The following is a 25595-nucleotide window of genomic DNA, read 5'->3' on the forward strand; positions in this document are numbered from 1 at the left end:
TGCTCCAGTCCCTGGAATTCTCTATTTTGGCCCCCCTCCTTTGGTTCTCCTCCTACCCCAGTTCCCTCTGTTAAGACTCTTGGCATCAAGCTAAATGACAAACTCACTATGCACTCCCAGATTGGTTCGGTGGTTTCTTCCTGCTTTCTTACTCTCTGCACTATCCGCTCTATCTCTCGCTTCTTTTCTTTCTCTGCACTTAAACTAATTATGTCCGCACTGGTCCTGTCCCGCCTGGACTACGGGAACATCCTGTTCAATGGCATCCCTCAGTACAGCCTGCGTAAACTGCAACTGGTGCAGAACCAGGCGGCCCGCCTTACCTTCGGTCTCCCCAAATTCCATCATACCTCTCCCCTCCTGAAGACCCTCCACTGGCTCCCCGTGCGGGAACGCGCCTTGTTCAAATTAGGCTGCATGGCGTTTCAGGCCAGGACCGGCCTGGCCCCTCTGTTCATATCTTCAGCCATCAAAGCTTATGTCCCTGGCAGAGACCTCCGCTCCTCGGCACAACTTCTTTTAGCAGTCCCTCGCTACCGGAAAAAAAAACAGGGCGGCTCGAAATTCTCCACTCTTGCCCCCATGTTCTGGAATTCTCTCCCCTTCCACCTTAGGTCCCTCACCCAGTATTCCAGCTTCCGCAAAGCTTTGAAGAATTTTTTATTCACTCAGGCTCTTCTTTCTTAAGCTCTGCTTGCCTTTTCAGTCTATGTCTTAGCGACTGATTTTGCCCAGCTGGCTGCCTGCTATCTTAGCGCCAAGAAACCACCCAGGTGTATGTTGCGCTTGATAAATATTTTAAACTTAAACTTAAACTTAAACTCCACCGCTGAAGCAAGCGTGGACTTGCTGATCTGAGCTCTAGAGTAGATACTGCTTGCTATGCTTAATGTCTAACTTGCTAGAGAACAAAATCCCAACTTTCCTCTCAAGTTCAAAAGAGCTCTGCACACAGGCTCCAACTCTTTCTACTCTCCTTTCACTTGCTCTGCTTGCATCAGGGGAAATTCGATTTTTCTGATCATTAAACAAAACCTTCTCTTTTTTTATTTTTCTAACAGTTTTGATGGGCTCTAGGGCCATTTCAGTGTTCATGTGAATGATAGTTGCAAGATCTTCCCTGCACTAGTGTACAGCCATTTATATGGAGGTAGAAGGTTTCACACATTAACAGTGATGTACAAAAACCTATCCATCTTACCCCTCAGTTCCCTGAGTTGTTGTCTGAGTTTTCACCAACATCTCCAGCAGAACCTGTGTCAATGGCCGCACAAGGCTCAGTATTCAGGGAAGACTCTCTATGCTATCTGTTTTCTGGACAAAAAAAGCAACCTGTATGTTGCATCTTCGAGTTAAGTACTGTTGAAGAACTCCCAGGAAATATTCAGTCAGAAAATTCTTAGTCACAAACCAGATAAAGCAGTTGCTGCCTGTCCCACACCAACCTTCCCTAATCCCAGGCAGTTGAAGACCATCTTTCTACAACCTGCCTCACTTCACTAGGGTAACTGACCCCCAAATCCGCAGCTTGGGTAATGTAGACATTCTACACGGATCCCAAGAATGCTTGCCCTGTTTGCAGTTTTTAAATATATGTAGAGTAGGCTTTAGCTTGATGCTCTCATGCTGACTAGATTTTCTCTTTGCTATTTGGAATGTATGTTTTACTCATCTACACATTCTTACTGTTTTCCACATTTGGACAAATAAACGTGGCATGCTTATATTTGTGAATGTGAATACAATTATGTAAAATATTACTTCAATAATGACAAAGGATTTTATTGAGACCAAAGAAAGATGATGTTTATCCCTGGAAGAACATTTTTTCTATTTTCTGATATAAGCCCAAATTTGATCTGAATTTACAGGGGCGTGCTCTTTTTCTAATTATTAAGTCGGTGGAATAAACACAAAAGATTAACAATCGTGTTGGCAATCTTCTAGCTCTCGAATGAAGATAAACACTGAAGTGAGCAGGAACCAAGCTCCTCCTAGCATCAAGGAGAAGAAATGAGTGAAGCATAAATCCAGGAGTAGAATCCAGTAGAAGTTCCAAATGCTAAAAGCCAAAACGTAGGGACAAAAAACAGCAGGAAGCAAAGGGTTTGATGAAAAACAAGGGACCAAATGTTTTGTGATGCATCGTCCACTCGCGTTCACTTCATTTGCATATGCTTCAAACAGGAACCGAGATAATCGGAAATTCCTCTACTACATCTTGGGCTAAGAACAGCAGTAACATCCTTTGGACAGCCCACCAACTTGTTGCAGTTCAAGACCTTGCGGTGGATCAAGGCAGTGATATTTTCCATTTCACAACAAAACAAAGTAGTAACAGGGTAAGCTCCATGCACCTAGCCCCCCTTCAGATTAAAATCCAGTAAGAACTTCCTGAGATTTCTTAGTGTGGCAGATCCCTTTGCAGAATGTAGAAGATGATTGAAAAGAACCACAGAGGCAGTCCAGCAAACAGCAAACTTTCATGTGACCCACTCAGTACCACCTTGATCCGGGAAAGCTCAACACAGGTTAACAACTGATTTTTAAGGGAACTTTGCCCATCAGATCCTATTTCCAGCACTAGTAATCAAAATCCTATTTCCTACCATCTCAGGGACAGATCCTAGCCACAGAGAGCCCTCTACCAACATACTTGCTTGTTTTCAACACACCTTCTACAATCAATACTGCCTTTTTCAGGCTCTAACAATGACCTATATTCTAAGGCTATGATGCTACAGACTGACTTCTTGTTTTTGATCCCACTTATTTTACTTAGTTTATTTTCTTGTAATATATTTAGAATGTACTGTGTTTGGACACTAGGAGGCTGATTTATAAAGCCATGTTCATCCAGAATAGTCTTATGCTCGAAATTGCCTACATTTACTGTCACATATTCACAACAGATACATAGTATATTTGAATTAATTTAATACTATGTAATTGTAGATCATAACTATGAGCAATTATGAAGTTAAACCCATGCAAGGGTTGGAGAGTGTGTAGATTAAGGTATTCTTTGCATTAACTTGTGAAAGCCATCATCCTCGTGAGTTTGTGGGTATTCACAGGTTCCTATAACCATTTCCATCTTAAATGTTGTTGGGGGGAATTCGCTCCAGTAAAGAACTGAAGTAAATCACCTGCAAGAATGGGAATAGAAACAGACCAACCCCCATACCTTGCTGGGCGAAAGGGTTTCTCAAGGGAGGAAATTTTTTGTTTTTGGAGAAAACTAAAATGAAAAATAAATGTGTATTTGCACGGGGCTCCCTTTCCACAATGAGGAATTGTACTGGGTGTAAATTTGCTTTTGGGAAATAAAGTGTTACCCTCTCACAGCCCTTTTCCAGTAGTATGCCTGAAACATGAAAATGGCACAACTTTTCAAGGGTGCTACTGGCAATACTTGTCAGCTTTAAAAAATGATAAATCTGCACCCATTAAGAGAAGTGATAATACAAATACGAATGTACTAATTTTTATGAATTAGGTCCTATGTTCTTTTTTCCCCTCCAACTTTGGGCTGTTTTGTACTAAACCTTTCATCCCAAAAAAACCTCCTTCAGGGTCAAAGCCTTTGGTCTGCCAAGGCTATTTATTGTTATAAACTAATCAGCGTGATCCCGTTAAGTAAAAGGGTTTGTCTTTGTGAACTCATAATATACATGGCAAGCTTGGTGTGAACTAGTCCTCTACTGAGTCACATTTGTGTTAGTTTTTAATGAACAGTTTGCTCTCTGTCTAAGTGTGTAATATAGTTAGCCTCTCTGTGTAGGCTCCTACTTTACAAGATGACCTAGTTAATAATGTATTTAAGTATCCCACAGTACGTTGAGGCCCATATGGATAACACACTAGACCATTTATGGTCAATAAGGGAGTGGGTCAGGGCTGTATAAATGTTCCACAGCTTCTCTCTCTGTATATCACTCTGGTGGTGGAGTTTGTAAGCACCAGCTTAAATGATGCTCCACTTCTAGGTGCTTCCAAAATCTAATTTCTGCTCTTTTCAGATAATGCTCCTTTAGTCACTATTAGTTCACTTTGGTCTTTGGGTGGCCCCTGTAGCTTTTTCAGTATAATTCCTATTCTTGAAGGCACATAGAAGCCTCCAACAAACTGAATGAGTTTGGTATACTGAGAGGTCTGGCAGTTAACACCTCTGTAGATGCCTTTTTAGACCCAACAAGAGTTCTAAGAATGTCTTCCTCTTGAACAATTTTCCTCTGGAGCTAGACATTGATTTTAGGTACCTAGGAATAAGTATTTTATCAAACTTTACAGGTCACATTATGAGGCCAACGAGCCTCTTGGCACAAAGCACAGGTGTAAATGTGTGTTTTTCTAAAAAGCATGGGGGATGGTGGCATCACCTTCTATGCAAGTGCATAGGACACAATGTCAAAATGCCTCACTTTATTGTGCGGAAATTGAGGGGCATGACAATATAACTTTGTATTCTCTATAAAAGTATGCTTTAAAAAAATAAAAAAAATAAAAAAAGGTCTACCATCTAGTACAGCCACTGTCCCTCATTTTTCTAGCCAAACTTAGGCCTGCTCCTTTATTGGGCCAGGGTGTAGGGACCCTCCGAATTAAGCTATCAAAGACTGATGTTTAGGGTTCACTGAGGGGCAGCTGATTAGGCTGGGTTAGACACATCCAGAAAATGGTGAGTCAGATAGGCATGCTGCATGTATGGACTTCTCCTGGATCCATTTCTGTAGATGTGGCAGCCAAAGTTGAAACTTTTTTGAAGACTTATCTACAGAGTACTTTGAGCACAAAACCCCCTAACGGGTCTTTGCCTATGTAATCCTAAGGCAAACAAACACCCCCGAATTTGAGACCTTCCTGGATGAGATCAAACCTTCTCTAGCCAATCTACCAATAGGGACAAGTTCTATTTTCATTTTACCAATCTGGTTGAAGAAGCACATTTTCTGGTACAATGTCCACTGGAGACATTACCAATAGTCATGTGGCTAGGGGATCTATTGGGAAACACAGACATTGTTAACCTTGTGCTGGTTTTGACTGCTGTATAGTGTGATCTATATCATCTTAAACAGAGCTGGATGGCCTGTTGGACGTGATCTGTAAAATTCTCTCCATACGAGCAATTAGTATGTAGGGTAATGCTAGCTGATCTTATACAATGCATAGCAACTGTGTGTACGTTTGGGCTGTATAGGTTTATTTGAGTCATCTTCTACTGTTGTCCATGTAAGCTAACAGCATTAGTACTCACTGTGAGTAACTTGCTTAGCAGGGAACATTGTTGCTTCACGTTGTGTATTAGTGTTATTGAAGAAGGTACAGCATTTAAGATGCACTTTATTATCTGTAAAACTGTGTTATGACTCTCATGGTTGATCTGTAATCCTTCTCGACTATCTGTTGTATGACAGGCATTTGTGTGAGTGGTTTTGCTCTCAATATTCTAGAGCCAGTGGTGGTGAGAAAGACACTATTTGTAAGATGTGTGGCTGATGAGCTAGATGTAAATTGTAAATTGATACTTGTACAGCACACTACTCACCCGCAAGGGTCTCAAGGCGCTTGTATGAACACTGCTGTGGAACCCATCCTGGCTTTCCCTGTGTCCACTCCTGGGTACCCCCAAGGTGGAGGCCAGGCACCCTTAGAGTTGTGGGGGCTGTTGTGGAGATTAAGCAAGCTATTGCCCAGAGTTGCAGAGTGGGACTCCATGATTGGAATAGGCACCGAGGTGAGAATTATCAGGTCTGTGGAATTTTGAGCCCAAGACCCACCGAGGCAGGGAATTGAACCCTGGTCCCGGGCTAGACCTCTGCATCAGGGTCTGCTGCTCTAACCATTGAGCCACACTTCTCCCTGAAGTATTCGGTGTAACATGAAGTGTCAAAGGTCAGGATACCATGATGCATTACAGGTGAGGCTCACAGTTTTCCGTTTTTACTGATTTTTACAGATAAATACAGACAGAAATAAATATATTTCCTGTCTGCTTTTATTTTTGAAAGCAGAAAAACACTGAAAACTGTGCTTCTGATAAGTTCTTTTCAACTGTGTATTTTGTGAATTCCAAGACAACAGATGAGCAGATAGATAGCATGGAGAGTTAAAAAAACAGGTTAAGGTATCTTTAAATACAGGCATATGTTAAAATATATTCGTAGTAAATTGCGATTTTTTTCCCTGTCTGTGTAGTATTTTGCTATGTTTGGCTGCTGAATTTGCTAAAACGCAAAAAGCTTTAAAGTATGAGTGCATGTTTATCAGTTAAATATATGTGAAACTGTACCAATTTTGCATCCACTTATTTGCAAACCATAAAGAAAATATGGATAAATCATAGTAAGGTGCCGAAAAAATAATTAGGGATAAATACAGACAGGAATGTTAAAAAACAAAAATACCATAAAACCGGGAGCCCTAATTACAGGTCACCTGGGTGGAATCCTTTGTAAAGAAAAGCCCTGCTGTAACTTATACTTGATAAGTTATCCATGAACTCTCTTGGACTAAGTTTGCCAGAGACTACAGATTTAAGAAATAAAATTCTAATATGTTTTTGTGAAACAAATTCTCTTGTTCATTATATAGAGCTGTGGATCAGAAAAGTGGACTAAATTGATTAGTTATTTGGCTGGACTCCCTTGATTCAAAAGTGGGCAGCACAAAAGAAACAGAATCAGCACTATGTGCACCATTTAGGCTCTAGATGATATACTTTCAGGTGTGGATGAAAGTGGTTGCTGCAGCAAGGGTGAGACTATAATAAAACTTGGCACACAGAAATGCCCTGTGGCTCTGCTGTGGAGAAATACGTGACAACACGATCAAAGGGAAAATAGCCAGATATATACTGTTCTAGAACAAAGATCTTACCTAAGAATGTGCTTTAATCTCAGTCTCAGATCCAGAAATATAATTGTTTGCTATATCTATCCTTTATAAAATTGACATGAAATTTAAAATCTCACATGAAAGTAGAAACTCACTATGGCCCCGATGTAGGTAAAATAGATTTACCGATTTTTAATTACCGAATTTTACCGATTCGGTAATTAAAAATCGGTAAATCTAAGGGGTGGATATGTAGGAACATCCAGATGTTCCTTTTACCGAATCGGTAAATATCTGTATTTACGGATTCGGTAAATACCGACCGGTAATGCCCCATTCATTCCTATGGGCTTTGAAGCCCATAGGAATGAATGGGGCATTACCGGTCGGTATTTACCGAATCGGTAAATACAGATTTTGACAAGGGTGCAGGGGGTGTCACTTTGACACCCTCTAGCACCCCCAAAAAAGGGCCGGGGTGCCATGTGGCAGGCATACCTGCCCTAAGGGCAGGTCTGCCTGTCATATGACACAGGTGTGCATGCACACATGTGCATGCACACCGGAATCGGTATTTTACCATCAAATATATTTGATGGTAAAATACAGATTCGGTAAGGGTTGTGGGACTCAGAAGAGTCCCACCTACATATCAAAATTACCGAATAGGTATAAATACCGATTCGGTATTTTACAGAATCGGTAAATTTACCGATCGGTAAATTTACCGATTCTGTAAAATATGTGGCCCTACATACCATTTACTAAATACCAGTCGGTAACGGCCGAAAATACCGATTTTCGGCCGTTACCGACCGACCTACATCGGGCCCTATGTGTTCTGGCACTGCAGACCACCACCGTACTGTGTGGCATGTAGGTATTTAGCTGTCCTATTTAATGTAACATATACGGAAGAAAATAGTCTGTGGGTATTTACAAACTCTCATCCGACAAATTATCACTAAAGAAATGGTCACAAGTAACTCTGCTTCCAGGATCAGAAGTGAAACGGATCACCTTCAGATTTGGTTGGGCTGTAGAAGAAAGGCTTTCTAAACAGAGGAAAAAAAGAAATAAATTGCCTTCGCTCAAAGGGCTCTCTAATACCCCCCCCCCACATCCCCGAGGTCAAATCAACGGTATGTTATTTTCCGTACAGGGGAAATAAGAGTCCGCAGGAAATGATACATTTCACTGTCATGAATACGCTTGGAAACCTACAGCTAATACAGCTTTCCAGGCATACTGCTGGGAATGTGTGTGATTTGAGGAAAAAATATAGAAGTATGTGGGTAGGCATCTGTAAGTCTCCGAATGCTCTTTTGTGTTTATTTTTGTGAATTTGGCCTCTTGTTAACAATTGTTTAGAGACATGTGTGTCTAGAAAAACATGTTGGTGAACCACACAACTAACACATTTTGCCCAAATTACATTACCTTAAATGTGTCTGTGCTGTTGGGGTTAAATAATGTATCTTTCCCGGACCCCAAAATAATTGCACCGGAGTCCTGCTTTTTTCCGTAGGCATAGAAAAACACTGTTGCATCTGTCCCACTGTTTTCCAAATTGCCAGTTACCACGGTAACCTTCCATTCTCCAGCTGTAAAGAGAAAACAACATTACCATTGTCTGCTGCCGTTACCTGAAAAAAGCATTTCACAGTGCCTGACAAACCTGTGCAACCTTAATTTTCACATTATCACTGTTTTCTCTCCATATCTGTGTGATAGTCCACAAATTCTGTAATCCGCAAATTCTGCAACCCCACAGTAAATAGCTTCAGACTACTTAAGGACCTAGAGAGCCACCACGATGAGTAAGAAAGGATTTTCACCCTTGCTAAACCTGTGCAAGGAAAAGTGGCAAGCTTTGTGAGGGTGAAACCCAAAATCACAATGAATTAAAGAGACATTGCGAGTCACAAATGTAGGGACGCCTTTAGGAATCCACAAAAGGCATGAAAAAAGTGAGCTCAGCGTCCCTTTACAATGACTTGTATTAGTGTTTTCTGTCACCTCGTGTGGTCGTGAAGCGTGAAAGGTTATAAATAGTCCTTGTCACTCAGTATGCATTCCTACAGTGAAAGATGGGCAAGTGAGGGCAGCTTCCCTTTCCCCATGTGTGTTACATGTAGTACCACTTTTTGGCATTGCATGCTTTGTACAAATAATGTACTGGCCTTTTAGTAATTGAATTGTATTTGTAAAGTGCTTCAGTACCTACTGATTTTGTATGTTTGGTTGGTGGAGTGTTGTGTTTTTTGGTGCGGTCTGTGTAGGAAGCATTTTCATGCTGTGTGTGAGACTTGAAGGTCTGCTTTGAACTTACAGCTACAGTAAAGTATGAGGTATTGCAAAGAGATGTGTGCAGGAAGGAGACACATTTCCCTGTTTATGCCATAATTTCCCCATCTAGTTTCTATCTTTTGGCATTAGGGTACATTGCTGTGAGAAAGAACAGGGGTGAGTCTATCCAGTAACAGCAGCTCTGCATCTGAAGAATACCAGTAGATGGGTTGGTCTTAGAGATCTACCCAGAAGCAGAGAGGGCACAAGCTAAGACTAACCCACTACAGTAGTGGGTCAATAAAATCCACCCAGAAGTGGAGGTTAAGGAATCCAGGAATCACCATAGACACCACAGTAGTGAGCATATGAGGTTCACCACAATGTAGAGATGGTGCAACCCAAAAATCAACCAAGGACTCCACAGTAGTAGTCCTCAATGTCACAGTAATGAGTATATAGATTAATGCATTCAGAAAGGTGCAGCAAAAGGATTGAGTGTTGTTTGGGGACTGAGGGAGGAGGCGAAAATGTCAGTCCTGTAGAAGCTAATAAAAGTTAGATTTAAGAAGAAGATTGTGAGACAGAGAGGAGGAGGATTGGATACAGGTCAGAGAAGTTGGGATGGGGGAATAAGGCCCCAATTGGCCCAAACAAGGAAAACACCACAAAAAGATGCAGTTAACCACTTCCCCTTTTCTTGGATGCCAGGACTAGACCCTGAGATGTTAGCTAACGCTGGACTATGCAAATCACTGGAAGAAGGCAAGAGGGCCCAAGTCAGAGAGACAAGTCACAGTGACCCATGGAACAATCAAGAGAGACCGGATCTTCTTGTGTGGCAACATCTGGGATACAAAGGGCCAAGGGAGTGAGACTGCAACCTAAAACAGAAAAGATCACCAAATACTCTAGGTTAAATATATATGAGTTGTACCACTTGCTAATGTCCTGTTATAAATCTTGGTGGATGGGATACCTTGTCATAAACATCATGGATATCTTGTCCTCCGTATTACAAGTTCATTATATCCAATACTTGTAATACAGCAGACATGATATCTACCATGTTCGTGATGGAGTATCCCATCCGCCAAGATCTAAATCAGGCCCTAGGTCATCAAACTCATTATTTACTGATTTAAATGATAACTAGGGTTTGTATGACTATTTCAATAGAAAGCCAATAAAAATAACCCACTCTAGTTATCAACACTCTGTGTTCACATTCAAGTTCAGCGAATAATTATGGATGCTAAGAATGTTTGTCAGCTATACTATCACCCCAGTGAAAGATGGCGTTCATTGCAGAGCGATCCAGATTGTTTGGTAGGAGAGCCTGCGTTAAGTGAACTGCATTTAGAAGACAATACAGACCTATGGGCAGAGCCCGGCCCTCTACTTTGCGATTTGTAGATTGAGAGATAGAGAGATTAAATCTCTCACATGTTTCATCTCAGAATTGCCATATAGTTGCAAGGATTCACAGGATGAATACTACCTCATGCCTATTGTTGAGCTTGAATATCTTTAAATCCTCGAGTCAAACACCTTTGCGCTGCACTAGATTGCAACATCTGGCAGAGTGTAAAGAATTTGTGATGTGACCTGGCATTCACTGTGCAAACAGAGTGTCCACAATAAAATGAGCCCAATGAGGATCAACAAGAGGGCGACCAAATGTACCACTAAATAAACGTAATAGACGGTTGTTGATGACAGGTTTGTCAAAACATATTGATGTATGCTATCTTTCAAGAGTAAAATTATTAGTGTGTCCAGTCAACAATATTAAACATTTAGTAGAGAAACCAGCACAATTGATAGAGCTAAGTGTAAGACATAATTCACATGTATCAATAAAGGTTAAACTCTTTCAACAAAATTAATAAACTCTAGGAGCAGAGCTGAAAACTAAGCCTGGGCAAAGCACTACGCTACGCTCGCGTAGTTTGTGAAGTTTGCGCTACTTCGCACTACGCGAATTGCACATAGCACAGCGCAAACACGTGTAGCGCAGCATAGCGTAGTGCAGCGGTCATTTTTTGCTTGCTCGTGGTCCTCAATGTCAAGTTGGCGACCGCGAACAAGCAAAATGCGTCCTGGCGAGACTTTGTCCTCGTTCGTGAACCGCAACATAAAGTTGCCGATCGCAAGTGTAGAAAATAAACCTCCCGTCGAGCTTCTCAACGCGGGGAGGTCAGGTTTTTCATTGGGAGTGGTCGCATATGCTCGCAATGAGAAACTACCAGTCTGCGTTGAGAAAACGACCGCATGCACTGTGCAAGATGCAGTTTGTACTGATTGCACAGTGCGGACAAGCATTCGGCACTGTGCAATCAGTGCGAACAGCATTTTGCACAGTGCACTACGCAGTTCGCGTAGCTCGCGTAGTACGAAGTGCACTTCACTAGCTACGGATAGTGCTACTTCGCAAACTAAGCCCAGGGTTACTGAAAACACAACAACAGAAATCAATCAGTATGAATTCCAGAAATCTAATTAAGTTATCAAGTGTACAGTGTTCAGGGTGCCAATGATTACACCAGTGGAAGTATGTAAATCCAGATGACTTTGGAAGTGACTTGACCTTGACAATTTCCATGCTAAATTCAACTTTATATTGCCTAACAACCAAGCAATCTCAGATCAAGGTTCCCATCTCCAATCGAAACTTGGAGGGCAATAAGAATGTCGAATGGATGGAAGCCCTAGCATCCACGAGGGAGGTAGCAATTAAGTCTGGGTTCCGCCTGGTGCAACAGAAAAGTTTCCAAAGGTATTACTTTGCATGTACAACTTTGGTATGAATGGGGGGGACAATGCAGCCTACAGGGTACTTTCTTTCACATCATTTGGAGCTACTGGGAATCAGTTGTTGCATGCATGAACGATGTATGGGAGCAATATGGCAGTCTCCACTAAATAGTGTCTGTTAAATATATGGGGGCAACTGATCTAAACCATATGGAGAAAACCTGAGTGACGCTGGAACTGGCAGTGGCCAAACGCAACATTGCTTTGCTTTGGAGGGAAGGGGGGGGGGGTGGCACAAGCACCCCAATTGAGGAACTGGAAACAGGACAGGGTACGTTAGCTGAGAAGGTGATATATGAAAGCTGTGGCCTCCTAGGAAATGGACAAAGAATTTGTGATAATGTAATGACTACTGTGGGGTTCTCTCCACTCCCCTCACTTGAGATGACTCTGGGACTTTGCCTGCTGCAATCACTTGCTACAATTTGAGAAACAAAAGGGTGAAGGGGTGGTTATGTGGCTGCCGTGCAATGTTGTGCGCAGTGAGTCATCTTTACTGTACAGATATTTGATGATGCTTGTGGTTCTTATCTGTTTGTTGCTTGCCACGTTTACACAAAAAATATATTTTAAAAAGAAAAGGTTTCCATCTCTGACTGATATCAGCACACCTGACAATTGCATCACAACAAGGATTGAAACCCCCTCCATTGATGTGAGAATGCAGGCTTGATGATGACTCCAGAACATGAAAGCCTCATACTGTACATACGATATCAGTAACAACTTTGGATTAAGCAAACAGCTCCAAGGACAAACTGAAGCTGTTGCAACACTTCTCTAGTACCTGCAAAGTTACAAATAGGAAGGCAAAAAGGTTTTACTAATCCCAAAAGATGTATAGAGCCATTTATTTAACCAAACTTCATAGGATTATAGACAAATTCTTCAACCAAGGAGGCAAAACTCCCCCACATGAAAGAACACTGTGTGTTTATTTAATAACACTACATCTTCAAAGTTACAGAGTTGGAAATATTCCTTGAAGCGAATAGCAATAAAGACCAGGTCATGAACCAGCCTATCTCACCAAGCATCCACTTCTTACTTCGACAGAATCTAATGTCTTTCAGCTCTCTATGAATGAATGACTTCACCAGACTCACTAAAGAATGTGCTGCCTGAGATTCACTTGGGGGCCCATGTCCAGCCCATTCAGACTAGGACATCTTCATTAACATCTCTGCAGCCATGATGATCAGAACTGCAACCTATTGTTGGAACTCAGAATATTCCCAACAGAACTCAAAACTTTATACTTTAAACAAATTCTAAAAAAACAAGCCAAATTCAACTTTCCAATTTATGTACCTCCAGGTAATCTAATTTAAAGAGATGCTTACAGTCAACAATCATCTGACTTTGAAAAGAATGATCAGCTCTCTTGCCTACAAACGATAGTAGACGCAAATGGTGTAAATGGTTCCTCTTTATGGATCTTTCTTCCAACTTTGACATGGTTCATTTTCTCGCTCACCTCTGATCTCAGGAATCACCTGAAAATAAATGGATATGCCACCGATAGAATGACTCCTCCTTGGTTAACGTATCTTTTGCACTATTTCTGCCATGTTTGCCTCGAGGATTTACCAGATGCCTCCCCAAGCCTCACCTGTCTTCTATGGATATTGGATATCACTATTGGAGCTGATCTGCTCCTTTAACACAGCTTCTACAATCATGCAGATGATAAACATATTTTTCTAAAACTTCAAGTGCATTTCACTCTAATTCCTTTGCCATTGGCCAATGCCACCGTACCAATTACCCCTGATTGCAAACAAACGTTCTCAAATTAAATAAATCAAACACTGCAATACAACATATTGTGATACAGTTCACTTAAAAATCAGGTACAAAATTTCCTGCTTCCCAGTTTCTGCACTGGTTGATTATTGCTAGACATGTCCCTATCAAATCAATGTTCATAGCTCATTGTGATCAGGACCCCATTATTTTCGTCAAAGCAGGCCATTGTTATTAAATAACTTACTACAGACAAGGATAAGGGTCATTGATTTTGGGGAGCTCCAAAGGTCCTGGCTCTTAAATAACCAGAACTAGTATAGTATAATCCAGTATAGTGAGCATCTGAATGCTCTCATTGTCTATTATTCTATTATCATACTATTCCTCAACACTTTTTGTTGAACGGAGGTATCACAGATTCACAAAACTTCACACACCTTGCGGTCACTTCCCATGTATCTTATCCTACAACCATCATATTTATGAAAATCTGCACTTTAATAAGTGTGCCAAAGTTCCTAATGCAAATAAGAGAACTTTTCATCTTTAATACGGGTCTGACGCTCTAGCCAAATACTAAAAAACATTATCACTACTGATATTGATACTACAATACTTTATAATGTGCTGTATGAAACAAGTTCATATATAAGTTCATATATATAAGTAGCATGGAAAAGTACTAGGAGAGTGCTTCTGAAATCGAGTCAAGGAGTTCGATTCCGAGACTACTTGTTTATGCCAAGACTTTAACCCCACTGAATTTAAAGGGTCAACGTCAGTGCAAAACAACCATGAAGCATAGGAACATGGTTTTGGTTGAAAGCTGGTTCAGCTGTTTGAGGGATCTAAACCAGTACTTTAGCAAATAATTTGTTTTGCAAAGCACTGTCTTGTGGCCCATGGCCAGGTTATAGTGCTAATAAGTTCTATAAAGCTTAGTGATATTGCTCACATATTCCAATATAGTTCATGTTTCACTCAAAATGGCAGCTAGCAGTATCGTACTTTGACAATCTAATTCACTATACATTTTGTTTAATGTTGTAGCTCTGATAAAATAGGTAAATGGGAGAACACCCACAAGGTTTCCTCAACCAGAGGACGCTTCATTTGGTAGCTCTGATAAAGACATTCTCACTTTTTTCGATAAATGGCAGAAGTAGATATTTGAGAAGCATCTATGTGATCTTGCAGTACAGGGTCACACTTTAGTATCCACTTTCTTAAAAAAGTGTGACTACACGCCCAGGCCATACCTGGTTTTTAGTTGCTGAAAGGAAAGTCATGTAGGAAGGAAAGTCTCTGGAGCAGTTTCGCTGTGGCACCGGCTTCTTATTCCACCATCTTTGACTAATCCAGTACATTTTCCTGCCCAGAAGACTTGTTTCAGAAGCCCCGTTCAGATAAGTATGCACTCTGTGATAAATAAACGCACCATCAGAGTATTCTTAGGACTCCATATACATTGGTGTCTACGGACGCCATGCTTAAGTCACCAGGCAATGGAGATAGCGGATTAACAGTTGCAGGGTACAGGCATTTATAACTGCACCTCAGGTTGATGAGGATGAATAATGTCCTCTTTTGTTCATATGTGCTATCTGAATGACCCAGCATGTACCCCTGAGTTTGAGTTAAATGTCTGTGTCATGTGCATGTACACTGTGGCTTTAGATAACCTTGGTTTTGGGCTACTGAAACAGTGGTAGACGTTTCTGTTACCTGTCTCCCCTTTGACTTCTTGCATGGCTCTGCAATGCTTCTTCCTAAACACCCCCTCCCTATACACGCTATTGTGATCGGGTTATTTTTTGTCCGAATCAGATCATCAGCCGAACTAACTTTATGTGAACTCCCACTGAAATAAATCAGATTAGATAAGTTGACATATGACCTTGGGAATGACTGTGGCCAAGAGCATGGCCTCTTATTGCATTTCTATAATATTACCCAAAATGGTAACTTAGTATCCCAAGGTGATTCTGGGTATATTTGATACCAATGTCCATAATCTTCCGACGAGACAAAAAAGTGACAGCTGTTGTGGAACCAAAGGGCACATTCTTTAATACCGTGTAGTAACCCACCCTGCTGCAGTCAAAATAAGAGAATTTTAGAATCGGTCAAGTTATCATTTGATGTTTTGCAAGCCTCAGCCTATACACCGATGCTTGTATTGAATATGAAAATTACTCTGGGCGCCCAAGTGAATAAGTATCAATACGTCTGTGGTTTGAATAAGTTGAAATATAATTACAGTGCTCTATAAGAAGTCTTAATTTCCATAACAATATAAAAGAGTTGACTTAAAAAGTTCTGAAAACTGATGTACTAACAATATGTTGCCAAACTGTTTCAATGCAATTATGTCTCATTTCAAATGATCTTGCTCAAATGATGATCCAGCATATCCACGTCATCAATTAGCTAGAAACATTGATGAGCGCTTGAGTTATTTATTTGGAAAAGTGTTTGTATTGATTCTATTCCCAGACTGTCTATAGCGGATTGTACATGAATATGTATAGCAGTACTGTGCATCTCTCATTAAAATATGCACCTTACTTAAAAGCAATTATTTTAAAAAGGTTCTAAGCTTGTAATACGGAGATATGTGTGACATTTCATTTGAGGGTAAGGTTTCAGAAGTTTTTATAAATGTGCAATTTTTGGTGACAAAAAGCGCTCGGGTAAATTAGTGACTTTAGTGATGAGTGTGGTTGCAAACAAAGAACTAATGATAGTATACTTAATTACATTGTTATGCTTAGAAGTGTGATTAATAATGTAATTTAGCTATGCCACATTTTTGTGCGAGACACCATTTATTTACAATGGATGTAGTTTCTGGTGTTCTACTGATCTTGCTCCTGCTTATCGACCCTCCCAATTAGTAATCCACTGTATATCTTCTCTCCCCAAAGTTTCCACAGAGGACCGAGTGCTATGACGCAAAAGGGCTAATGTATTAGAAAACGCCTATTGTGAACAAAACTTTCAATCGTGTACCTGATGTATTATTTTGAATGATTTCCGCTGGAAGTTCCAATGCAGGCATGCAGAAGAACATAATTCTATGAGCTATTGTTTAAGAAATGTTTCACATTATGTTGTTCTCCAGAGTGCAGTTTCAGGGGAAGCAAGCAGAATATTTCTCTTACCTTAACCCCTTCGGCGCTGATGACGAGCTCAGCTCGTCATCAGTTGCGCCGCTTGCACGCTGATGACGAGCTGAGCTCGTCATGTAACGCGGCTTTTTGAAAAAAGCCGTGCAGCGCGAAAATAGCCGCAGCGCGCATGCGGTTAAGAAATGGATTAGTGTTAAGTTACTTTAGATAATATGAAGTTCTTTTTGATTTGCCAAGGCAATATAACCATGATCATATCATTCTGATTCTGCTGTTTTCCTAATTGTTATGCATAGATTGTGTATAAAAACCCCTGGTTTTGAATGTTAGTAGGGAAGTCTGTGATGCTCTATTATTTTGAGACTTTCTTTTCCTTTCTTAGGGTGTTGTAAGTACTTTTAATGGATTCCACACTTAGAATCTGGAGAGATTTAACTGCCTAAATAGGGATTTCTTATGATGTTATGATTCTATAGTCTGCACCTGAGCCTTTATGGCAAGCAGTGAGTTTATTCAATATCGTTTATTTAACAATTCAGTTTTAAATATTTTAAACGTAGTTCTGATCTAGGACTCAGTTCTTGAGCGGTCCCAGTTTCTATTTTGAATTCTAATCTGTTTAATTATTGAGTTATTAATAGGGAGGGTAGTCTTTTGTCACTTGATGGATGAGAGATCCTAGCAGCTTAACTGCCTAAGGTAAACATTGGGGTACATAAGATATTGAGATTCGGGAAATTATTGGGGTTTGGCCACCCACAAGATCATAGATGTTTTTGCCAAGGAAACTGCAAAATTGCAATGATTAACCAAGGTAGCTCAGTTTTATATTTGACAACTTCTTTTGTTTCAACAAAGCCATGTGCTAACTGCCCAATCCCAACATCTTTTTGTCAGCTACGGCCAAAGGACTCTGCTAAAAGAGAAAGACATTGTTGGTTTTCCGTAATCACCCTGGGAACACTACGAGAATCACTTGGTCATTAGTAAGGGACTGAACTGGTCCTGATGGAAGAGACGTTTGCATTTCCACCGGAAATGCGCCTGCTCCTCTGGTTCTGGGAGGCTGGTTCTTCTACTACTGACTATCAGTGATACTTCAAAGAAGCAAAGTAGTTCCTCTTCTGTCACTGGGCAAGGGGCAGAAAGGACAGCTTCTCTTGGGAGTAGTGAGAACCAAACTCCAGTACTCAGGATGAATAGCATGCTGTTGTTTGTACCTGAGGTAAAGGGTTTAGACTGTCTTGTGAGCTAGGAAACCAACTGAATTCATATGAATAAACAATATGTCTCAAATGGTATGCAATTCTACCATAAGAAATCAGGACCTGGGGGTAAGAGGCTTGCCCATGACTGAAGTGTGACTGTTGCTCAAACCATTCCAAGAAGTTCATTGTTCATAGGATTATCTCTGATGCCCCTTTTTACATTTCTCTTGTTAGTGTAAAGCACAACTTTTGTGTGACTCCAACAGCTCAATATAAAAAAAGAGTACAAGTGTTGAGGAGGTCAACTGTGATCCTGAAGGTCCCCCAAGCTGCTATTTCTCCCCTATGCTATTTCTTTAAAATCAACGAGGCATTGAAGGCTTCTGTGTGCGTCCAAGCAGCCTGACCTCTATAGACTGCAGACTTTCTTTAAGTAAGCAGGTGCTACAGGGTTTTATTATCTATAAATAGGAAAATGTAAAAGTCTGGGTCTTCTAATACAAACTAGCCATTGAAGAGGTTGGAATAACTGTGGCCTAAAAGAGATAGGACATTTTCTACTGGAAAATAGAGTGATCACTTGGCAAGAGATGTGTCGACCGGAGCAAGCCTTGATTTTTTTAATATATACAGATTGTATATTTTTGTATATTTTTTGAATAGTTACAATTTCTACAACCTCTCTTGTGCTGGTCCAACTAAGCTAGTGACAGCCCTATTGGGAGCCAAATTAAGAGGGGTGGGAAATTGGTACCGTCTTTTATGCTCCCAAAGGGAATCAACCCTTGTCGAGAAATTTCTACAAAAGGTCATCCAGGAGACACAATGGACACTCTCACTGGCCATATCACAGTTAGGGAGTAATGCCCTAAGAGCAGCCAACTTTAAATGAATGTTTTTTTTTTCCCCGATGGATGACATATTGTACACCCAAATCATTACATAAAATATGTCCAGAATTGGAGAAGGATGTTTTCGCTGCCAGGCAAAAGGAAGGGGAGACTGGCTACATACTTCTTTTACTTGTCCAAGGTTAGGGCAATTTTGGGAAAGGATCTTCACGGCCTTAAGTCGTGGGATCCAGAAGAGATTATTAGATCCTGAGGCAGATGTAGCTCTCCTCGGAATTAATAGGCAAGGTGCAAACCTGGCAATGACAAGAGCTGAGGAGCCACATATAACAATTGCATCCCTTGTAGCATGCTCCCTGATACTTCAGAATTTGAGGTCTTTGAAATGACCTACTCATGTGGGATGGCTAAATAAGATGAAACGAACAAGGACATTCGAAGACGCATATGCAAGGAGAGGGGGGGCCCCTAAAAGGTTACTGCTGTTTGGAATTTTATGGCGAAGTTAGAGATCACGCCGGAAGAATAAAATTATATTGCATTACAAGTTTTGTCTTAAATGAAAGTGGGTTGTTAATAAAAAAATAAAAATGCACTTTAAATCACACTTTAGGATGGGGAGTTTAGGAAGATGAAGGAAAGCTGGCACTGGATGCACTTTACTACTTTAAGTACTGCACTTTAGAATAAAGTAAGGACATTAACCACTGTATTTTATAAGAATTGTATCCAGCTGGATTATGCTGGAACATGCCATACTGGACTTTATAAGTATCAGCTTAATTCAAATGTTTTTATATGTATAATGAATATTGGTCTAATGGTGTTTTACTTCCCTGTTGTAAGGTATGGTTGTTTTTCTTTTTTTGCTTCTGTTCACTAAAAATAAAAGCAGCCTGATCTCAAGCATCAGATTTTCCTCAAAGGTATATTTACCCAAACCCTGAAGAGGGCACTGGATCCCCATTTAGGCCCCTTGTTGCCTGCCAGCATGTCTCTTCCATGTAGGCGCTCTCTGAGTTCCTAGTATGCCTACATTACTACTGCATCATGGAAGGCAGAGGATCCCCAAATATGGTTAGGAATCCTAACTGTCAGGTATCACATTGATACTATCTAATAAAACCAATATCAATACATGTCTTATCTATTTTTAAAAAGATAAAGCACTCACTGAACACAATGGTTACTTTAACTGTGTCCGATTTTCTAACAAGATCCCAAGAATAATTCTAAAAAGCGGTAATCGACTTCAACAAATTAGCAGTTTTCCTGAGTATCTAGTTGTTGAGATTCCTTAGATTGCTTGTTAATTTGACCACTGAAGTTACCCCAAATTCCCTCTGCCCTGAATATCTAGCCTGACAAGTACTGTCACAAACCTCTCTTGTACATATATGCTTGATGTTGGACAACTCACTGTATTTGCATTTCATTCAGGAGCATATGCTTTGTTTAGCAAGATCATCTATGCAGATGGGAGATGATTGTCTAATTCCCTTGTGAGGTTTTTCCATGTATTCCAAGGCCATACTGCTACTTTCACTATTTTTGCATACCTACCTACATGACTCCACTAGCTCAAATAATCCATTATGATCCTGACACCCAGGTTCTGCTTTGTGAACACTAATACTCCTTTCAGAGACCTCAGTCTCTGCTTTCCTCTCAATGATACTGGTCATTGCTACAAAATCCATCTACATTTGTACCTCCTGCTGATCTGAAGTTATGAATAAAGCACCCTGAAGTGCGCCCACCGGTATTTCTACATTGTGTCAGCAATATGAGAAGCGTTTAACCTCCATTTTCCAAATGACAGTGCCTTAAATTTTCTTTCATTGTTCTTTGAGGCAGTAAATGTATCTTGGAAAATCCCATTATGGATGTTGGGTGTAACTGTTAGAGCTGCTCTGCTTACATAACTGTGAACAGTCTATTTACAAATTATATTTTGCCGTCTCACCTTTAGTCCTCAATATCTGCAAGACTTTCTCTTATTCTCTGGAATCATTGGTTTGAAAAGATTATCAAAATACCTTTCAGCTAGTGGGCATTTCTACTTGTGTTTTCTCTTCTTCGAAATTCTATCCAACTTTCATCCTTTTTGTTGCTGATACCTACTTGGCCTTCTTTAGATTTATAAACATAGTCAGAATGTTTCCTAATGTAATTGTGGGATGGTAATGTTTTATGTGTTTCTCTTGTTCAATCTGTGCAGCTGGTGACAGGAACTGTTTGGCCTTATAGGATGTTTTCTTCCCAATGTCTCTGGACAGTGCCTACTCTTTCTAAGTCCGGCCATGAGGATTCAAGTAAGCCAATAAATAGCTTATATAATATTATATGGCAAGACCATAGATAGGAGTCTTGAGAAATTCAACCAGCGCCACAGATAATCACCTATATTTTTCTCTCTGGATCCTCTGCTGGAAGACGGATCTGCTGAAAGAAGCCAGGGGATACCTCAACTTTCATAAAGAAAAAGCATTTTGGTGGAGGTTTTGCATAAATTTCCCATTACTACTCCCCTGCTGCTATTAGGTTCTCGAATGAGGAAGGTTGCTTTATTGCCTTTGAGTTGGATCTACAAAAGAGGAAATGTGCACTACATAAATTGAATTTCTTTCTGAAGGAATGACTGAAAAATGTGTTCTTAATGAAGAAAAATGTAATTTTGGATGTTAAGCCAGTGATGAATCTCTAGAATTTAAGTAAGTGGTTAACAAATCCTGAGACTGGGATATCCACCTGCTAGGAGACATTTAACATTCCAGGGATTGTGTAGCCTACCTCAATCGCCCACACTCTTTTTACTTTTGAAACATAAGTGGATATCTCTACCATGGGGGCATAGATCACCCTATGGTAATGTATAGGAAAAAGTTAAAAGGTTTGTTAAATATAATTTATTTTAACATTTAATTAAATGTATATTTTTAAGAAATTAAAGAAACATAATTTGTTTTAATGTTATTTTCTATGGGAGTTGTTTTTTAAGTCCATGCATCTATTATTTTTATTTGGAGGGTGTTTCAGTATCAGACATTTGCTATATGTTTTGCTCAACTTACTCCAGGTCTGAGCTGGAGTGCATATGTTATAGTTTTGGGTCATTTCTGGCTGTAGAATATTTAAACGTGCAGTTTGTGAATCCCAATTGACTTCCACTTTGGTGAGTGGGTGCATGTCACCCCTTAAACCCTTGCCTAACCATCCATTAATCCTTGCTTACTCCTCCATAACACCCCCACCCATTTTGTAGTAAGTATTCCCCATTTTTCAGCCCCTCCCCTGTCCCTACCATACTTAATACTAAAACGTAGGCATAGATGTGTGGAGATCTTAGTAGTCTGGGGGAAGATGTCTGCTCAGAAAAGATAGGAATGGCGGAGACCTCTACAAGTAAGTTAGAGAATAGCATTTGTAGTACATGAGTATTACTTCTAAGCTACTACACATTTCACTTTCTGAGTAGGCCCCTCTGTTTCAAGTGTTTCAAGAAATGCACTGTTTATCAGAAATAAAGACATGTTATGTATTTTCCAGCTATATATGATTTTACCAGTATTCAACATTGTGTGATTGTTAGCACGTGGTTCAAGTTCCCAAATTGAAATATTCCTGCATTTGTTGAACAAACAGAAGAAAGAATGGGGATCTTACAAAATTAAATAGCTCTAGTAATTTCTGTTGTAAAGTGAAACGAAGTGTTACATTCATATTGAATCCTTCAAGGCTGTATATATTGTTAGACTGATGATAATGCCATCTCAGTCTCACTACTTGAATAAGTAAGGAAGGCTTTGTCTTTGTCATGGCTCTAAAAACTTTGAATAATAAAGTAATTCAGTAGGCTGTTGTCAGTCATGACAGCATTAAAGTTGTCTGCGAGTTTTTCCGGTGCTCATACGGGTGTTAAACAAGTATAATTGTGAGAAGCAACATTAGTTTATTGTCTCACCTTGATTTAGATTAGAAATAAAAAGTGATAATACTTTACCATTAATTTTCTCTTGTTCATTTGCATGATCATTTATTTGCATGCCTGCAATATAAAAATGAAACTGTACACATTAAATAGAAAAGGAACACCATAAACTATACCATAATATTTAAACGCTTATGTTGAATTATTTGAAACAACACATACGGATAGAAAAAAGCATTCTTAAAACTCCACACAAATTTTAAGAAATAGTACAAGCCAAAGGTACTTAAAACATCATTTGAAACAGATCCAAATAATGTATCATAATTAAAACTAAACTAATTTTTATGATGCAAATAGAGACATTACAAATGGGGAGGTAAAGAGAGGTGGAGGATTATGGGCATTCTTATTGATAACTTAGCAAATCAAAGCTATACCGCTCACCCTCTTAAAAAAAAAGTCTTCTAGCTCTGGTACACTTATGTAGAATCAATGATTTATGTCAATAGTTGATGCAGGTAAAAACCCCACTCTTATTTACGCATTTCTTATGGTTGTGAGATGAATGTGTCAAAATACTAGAGCATGGCTTATGTCAGGGTTGTTCATTTTACTTAAGGAAATGCATAAAACATTCTTTTTTTCTTCCTTAATTTATTCAAATGAATAAAATAGTTTTGTGACCATGTAACCAATTACTAGAGTATGAAAAGCTACAAACAAAAACTGTATTGAAGGGCTTACATACAACTCACTTTTTCTCTCTTAATTTAACCAAATGAATGAATCCTTGAAGTATTTTGGGGATTGCTACAAACAAAGTGTTTTAATCCTTGTTTTTATTAGACCATTTCTATGATTCTTACATATATTATTTCAAAACTACACGGTGGAAAATCTATTAAAGCTCTCATCTATAGTTTTGGAAGTTTGTATATATACATAAAGGGTAAAAAGGCACGGCCATAAAAAACAGTATGGCATGGAAGAAGATTTTCAATTATATGACATCTTCTCTTGCAATTTTCCAGACCCACAAACACAGAACACGCATGCCTCCCTGGCCGTTTCAAATATTACCTTTCTTAATATAGAGAAGATGATGACTGTTTCCTTTGTGTGACACTACTACTACATTGCTATGAACAATAATAACAAAAATAATAACTATAGCAATCATAATAGCAATAAGGCAAGAAGCCTCTTACCTAATAACAATATTCGTATTTTCATAGTAATAATAGTCAATATATCAACTTCAGAACATGAAACGCTGAGTTGACCTTAACAGAATTCACACTCATGACCTGTAAAGTGCCCCTCATGCCAACAGCAAGAACTTACCTTGGTGAGCCATCTTGATAGCTTTTTCCACCCTCCTGCTCCAAAACAAACAACCTTCATGTTTATTTGTTTTAACAATGGACATCTCCACTGACTTGCTCTCTTGGGTGTGTCATCCAAAACTACTCAAAAATCTAGAAAATGTGTGCCCCACAGCCGGAGGCTAAATTATATGTTCTCTAGATTTTTCTAGAGACGCAGTGGTCAGTTTCTAGAACCCCTGTCACAAAGGACTTAGTCAATGTGCCAACTCGAATCCACAACCCGTTGTATTGTAACAATTCCACAACCTGTTGAGCAATATTTGAGCAAGATGTGCAGACGGTAACAATCAATCACATGAGATGTTACAGGAACAATCAGTAGAACCACAAACCCACTTTCATGAAGAAATAATACACTGAAGAACACTAGAACACAAATGGTACATTTAAAATTTTATTTTAAAATCTAAATTTTAGTGTAGGGCATAGGATTTGAATAACAACCACAATGTAGACAAATCATTTTGCAGTAGTAACGGTTAACAAAACCATAAATATTAGATATCTCCAACATGATTGCCTTAATAATCTATAACAATTATACCAAAATTCTGCTACTTCTAAATTGTAATCTACTTCTGGCAAAGCAGAAACTAAAACCTATTTGTAGTTTCAGAGATGATAGACCTTTTTATACAAGTGTTTACAATGGAGTTTTATGTTCAATAAAATAGCAACATCTGCTATTTTTGCCTAACGAGGTCAGCTGCACTGATAAGTCATTGAGCAGAGGCTAAGTACTTCCCTTACCGGTAGCCTTCAATAGAAACTGGAGAAGTGATTCAGTAAAACCTGTCCTAGTGTCACCTGACCTGAAGACTCCTTTTTGCCCTTCTCCTTCTGTGCTCGATGTTTATGACATAATCTCATTGCTATTACATACTTGTAGCAGAAACAATTAACAGAAAGTGGCCTGATGCCATTCCAACCATTTTCGTTCTACAAGATTGTGTTCTTTGGAATAACAATAAAAACAATACATGTAGTTGACAACCATCAAGCAACTCTTAAAAATCAATAACAAGCTAATATAAAATGAAACCATCAGCATTTTATATGAAATATTGCAGATATATTCATGGGAGCTTCATTATCACCTTGTAGAACATACTAATATAAACCAAACATCAATCAAATTAATCATATGTTTTCAGAATTCTGAGTAATTAAGTAGTACATGTACTCAAGCAGGGGAATGCTCAGAACAGAAAAAAGCAATATCCATGTCACTATTTTATCCCATTTTTGTCAAGCTCATGATAAGAATATATTCAAAGTTGTCATTCCTGGTCTTGATATAAACAAGGTAGGGTCCACAGACATCCACAAGATTTAGCGGTGCATAGTGAACAGCCAGTACTTTTTTTGTATTCTAGTCAGAAGTCTTT

The 25595-nt window shown here is 39.5% G+C and overlaps 1 protein-coding gene across 1 annotated transcript in view; it reads right to left on the minus strand.

Moving 5' to 3' along the window:
• RP1 (RP1 axonemal microtubule associated) overlaps positions 1-25595 on the minus strand; it is a 1491030-nt gene that overhangs the window by 538345 nt on the left and 927090 nt on the right. Inside the window, exons 25-26 of the mRNA XM_078686181.1 lie at positions 22889-22933; positions 8281-8444 (exon numbers count right to left, since the gene is read on the minus strand). Coding sequence (XP_078542307.1) covers positions 8281-8444; positions 22889-22933 — 209 coding nt within the window. The remainder of the gene's footprint in view (positions 1-8280; positions 8445-22888; positions 22934-25595) is intronic.

Source organism: Lissotriton helveticus, chromosome 4_1 (genome assembly GCF_964261635.1).
Source record: "Lissotriton helveticus chromosome 4_1, aLisHel1.1, whole genome shotgun sequence".
Taxonomy (NCBI): Eukaryota; Metazoa; Chordata; class Amphibia; order Caudata; family Salamandridae; genus Lissotriton; species Lissotriton helveticus.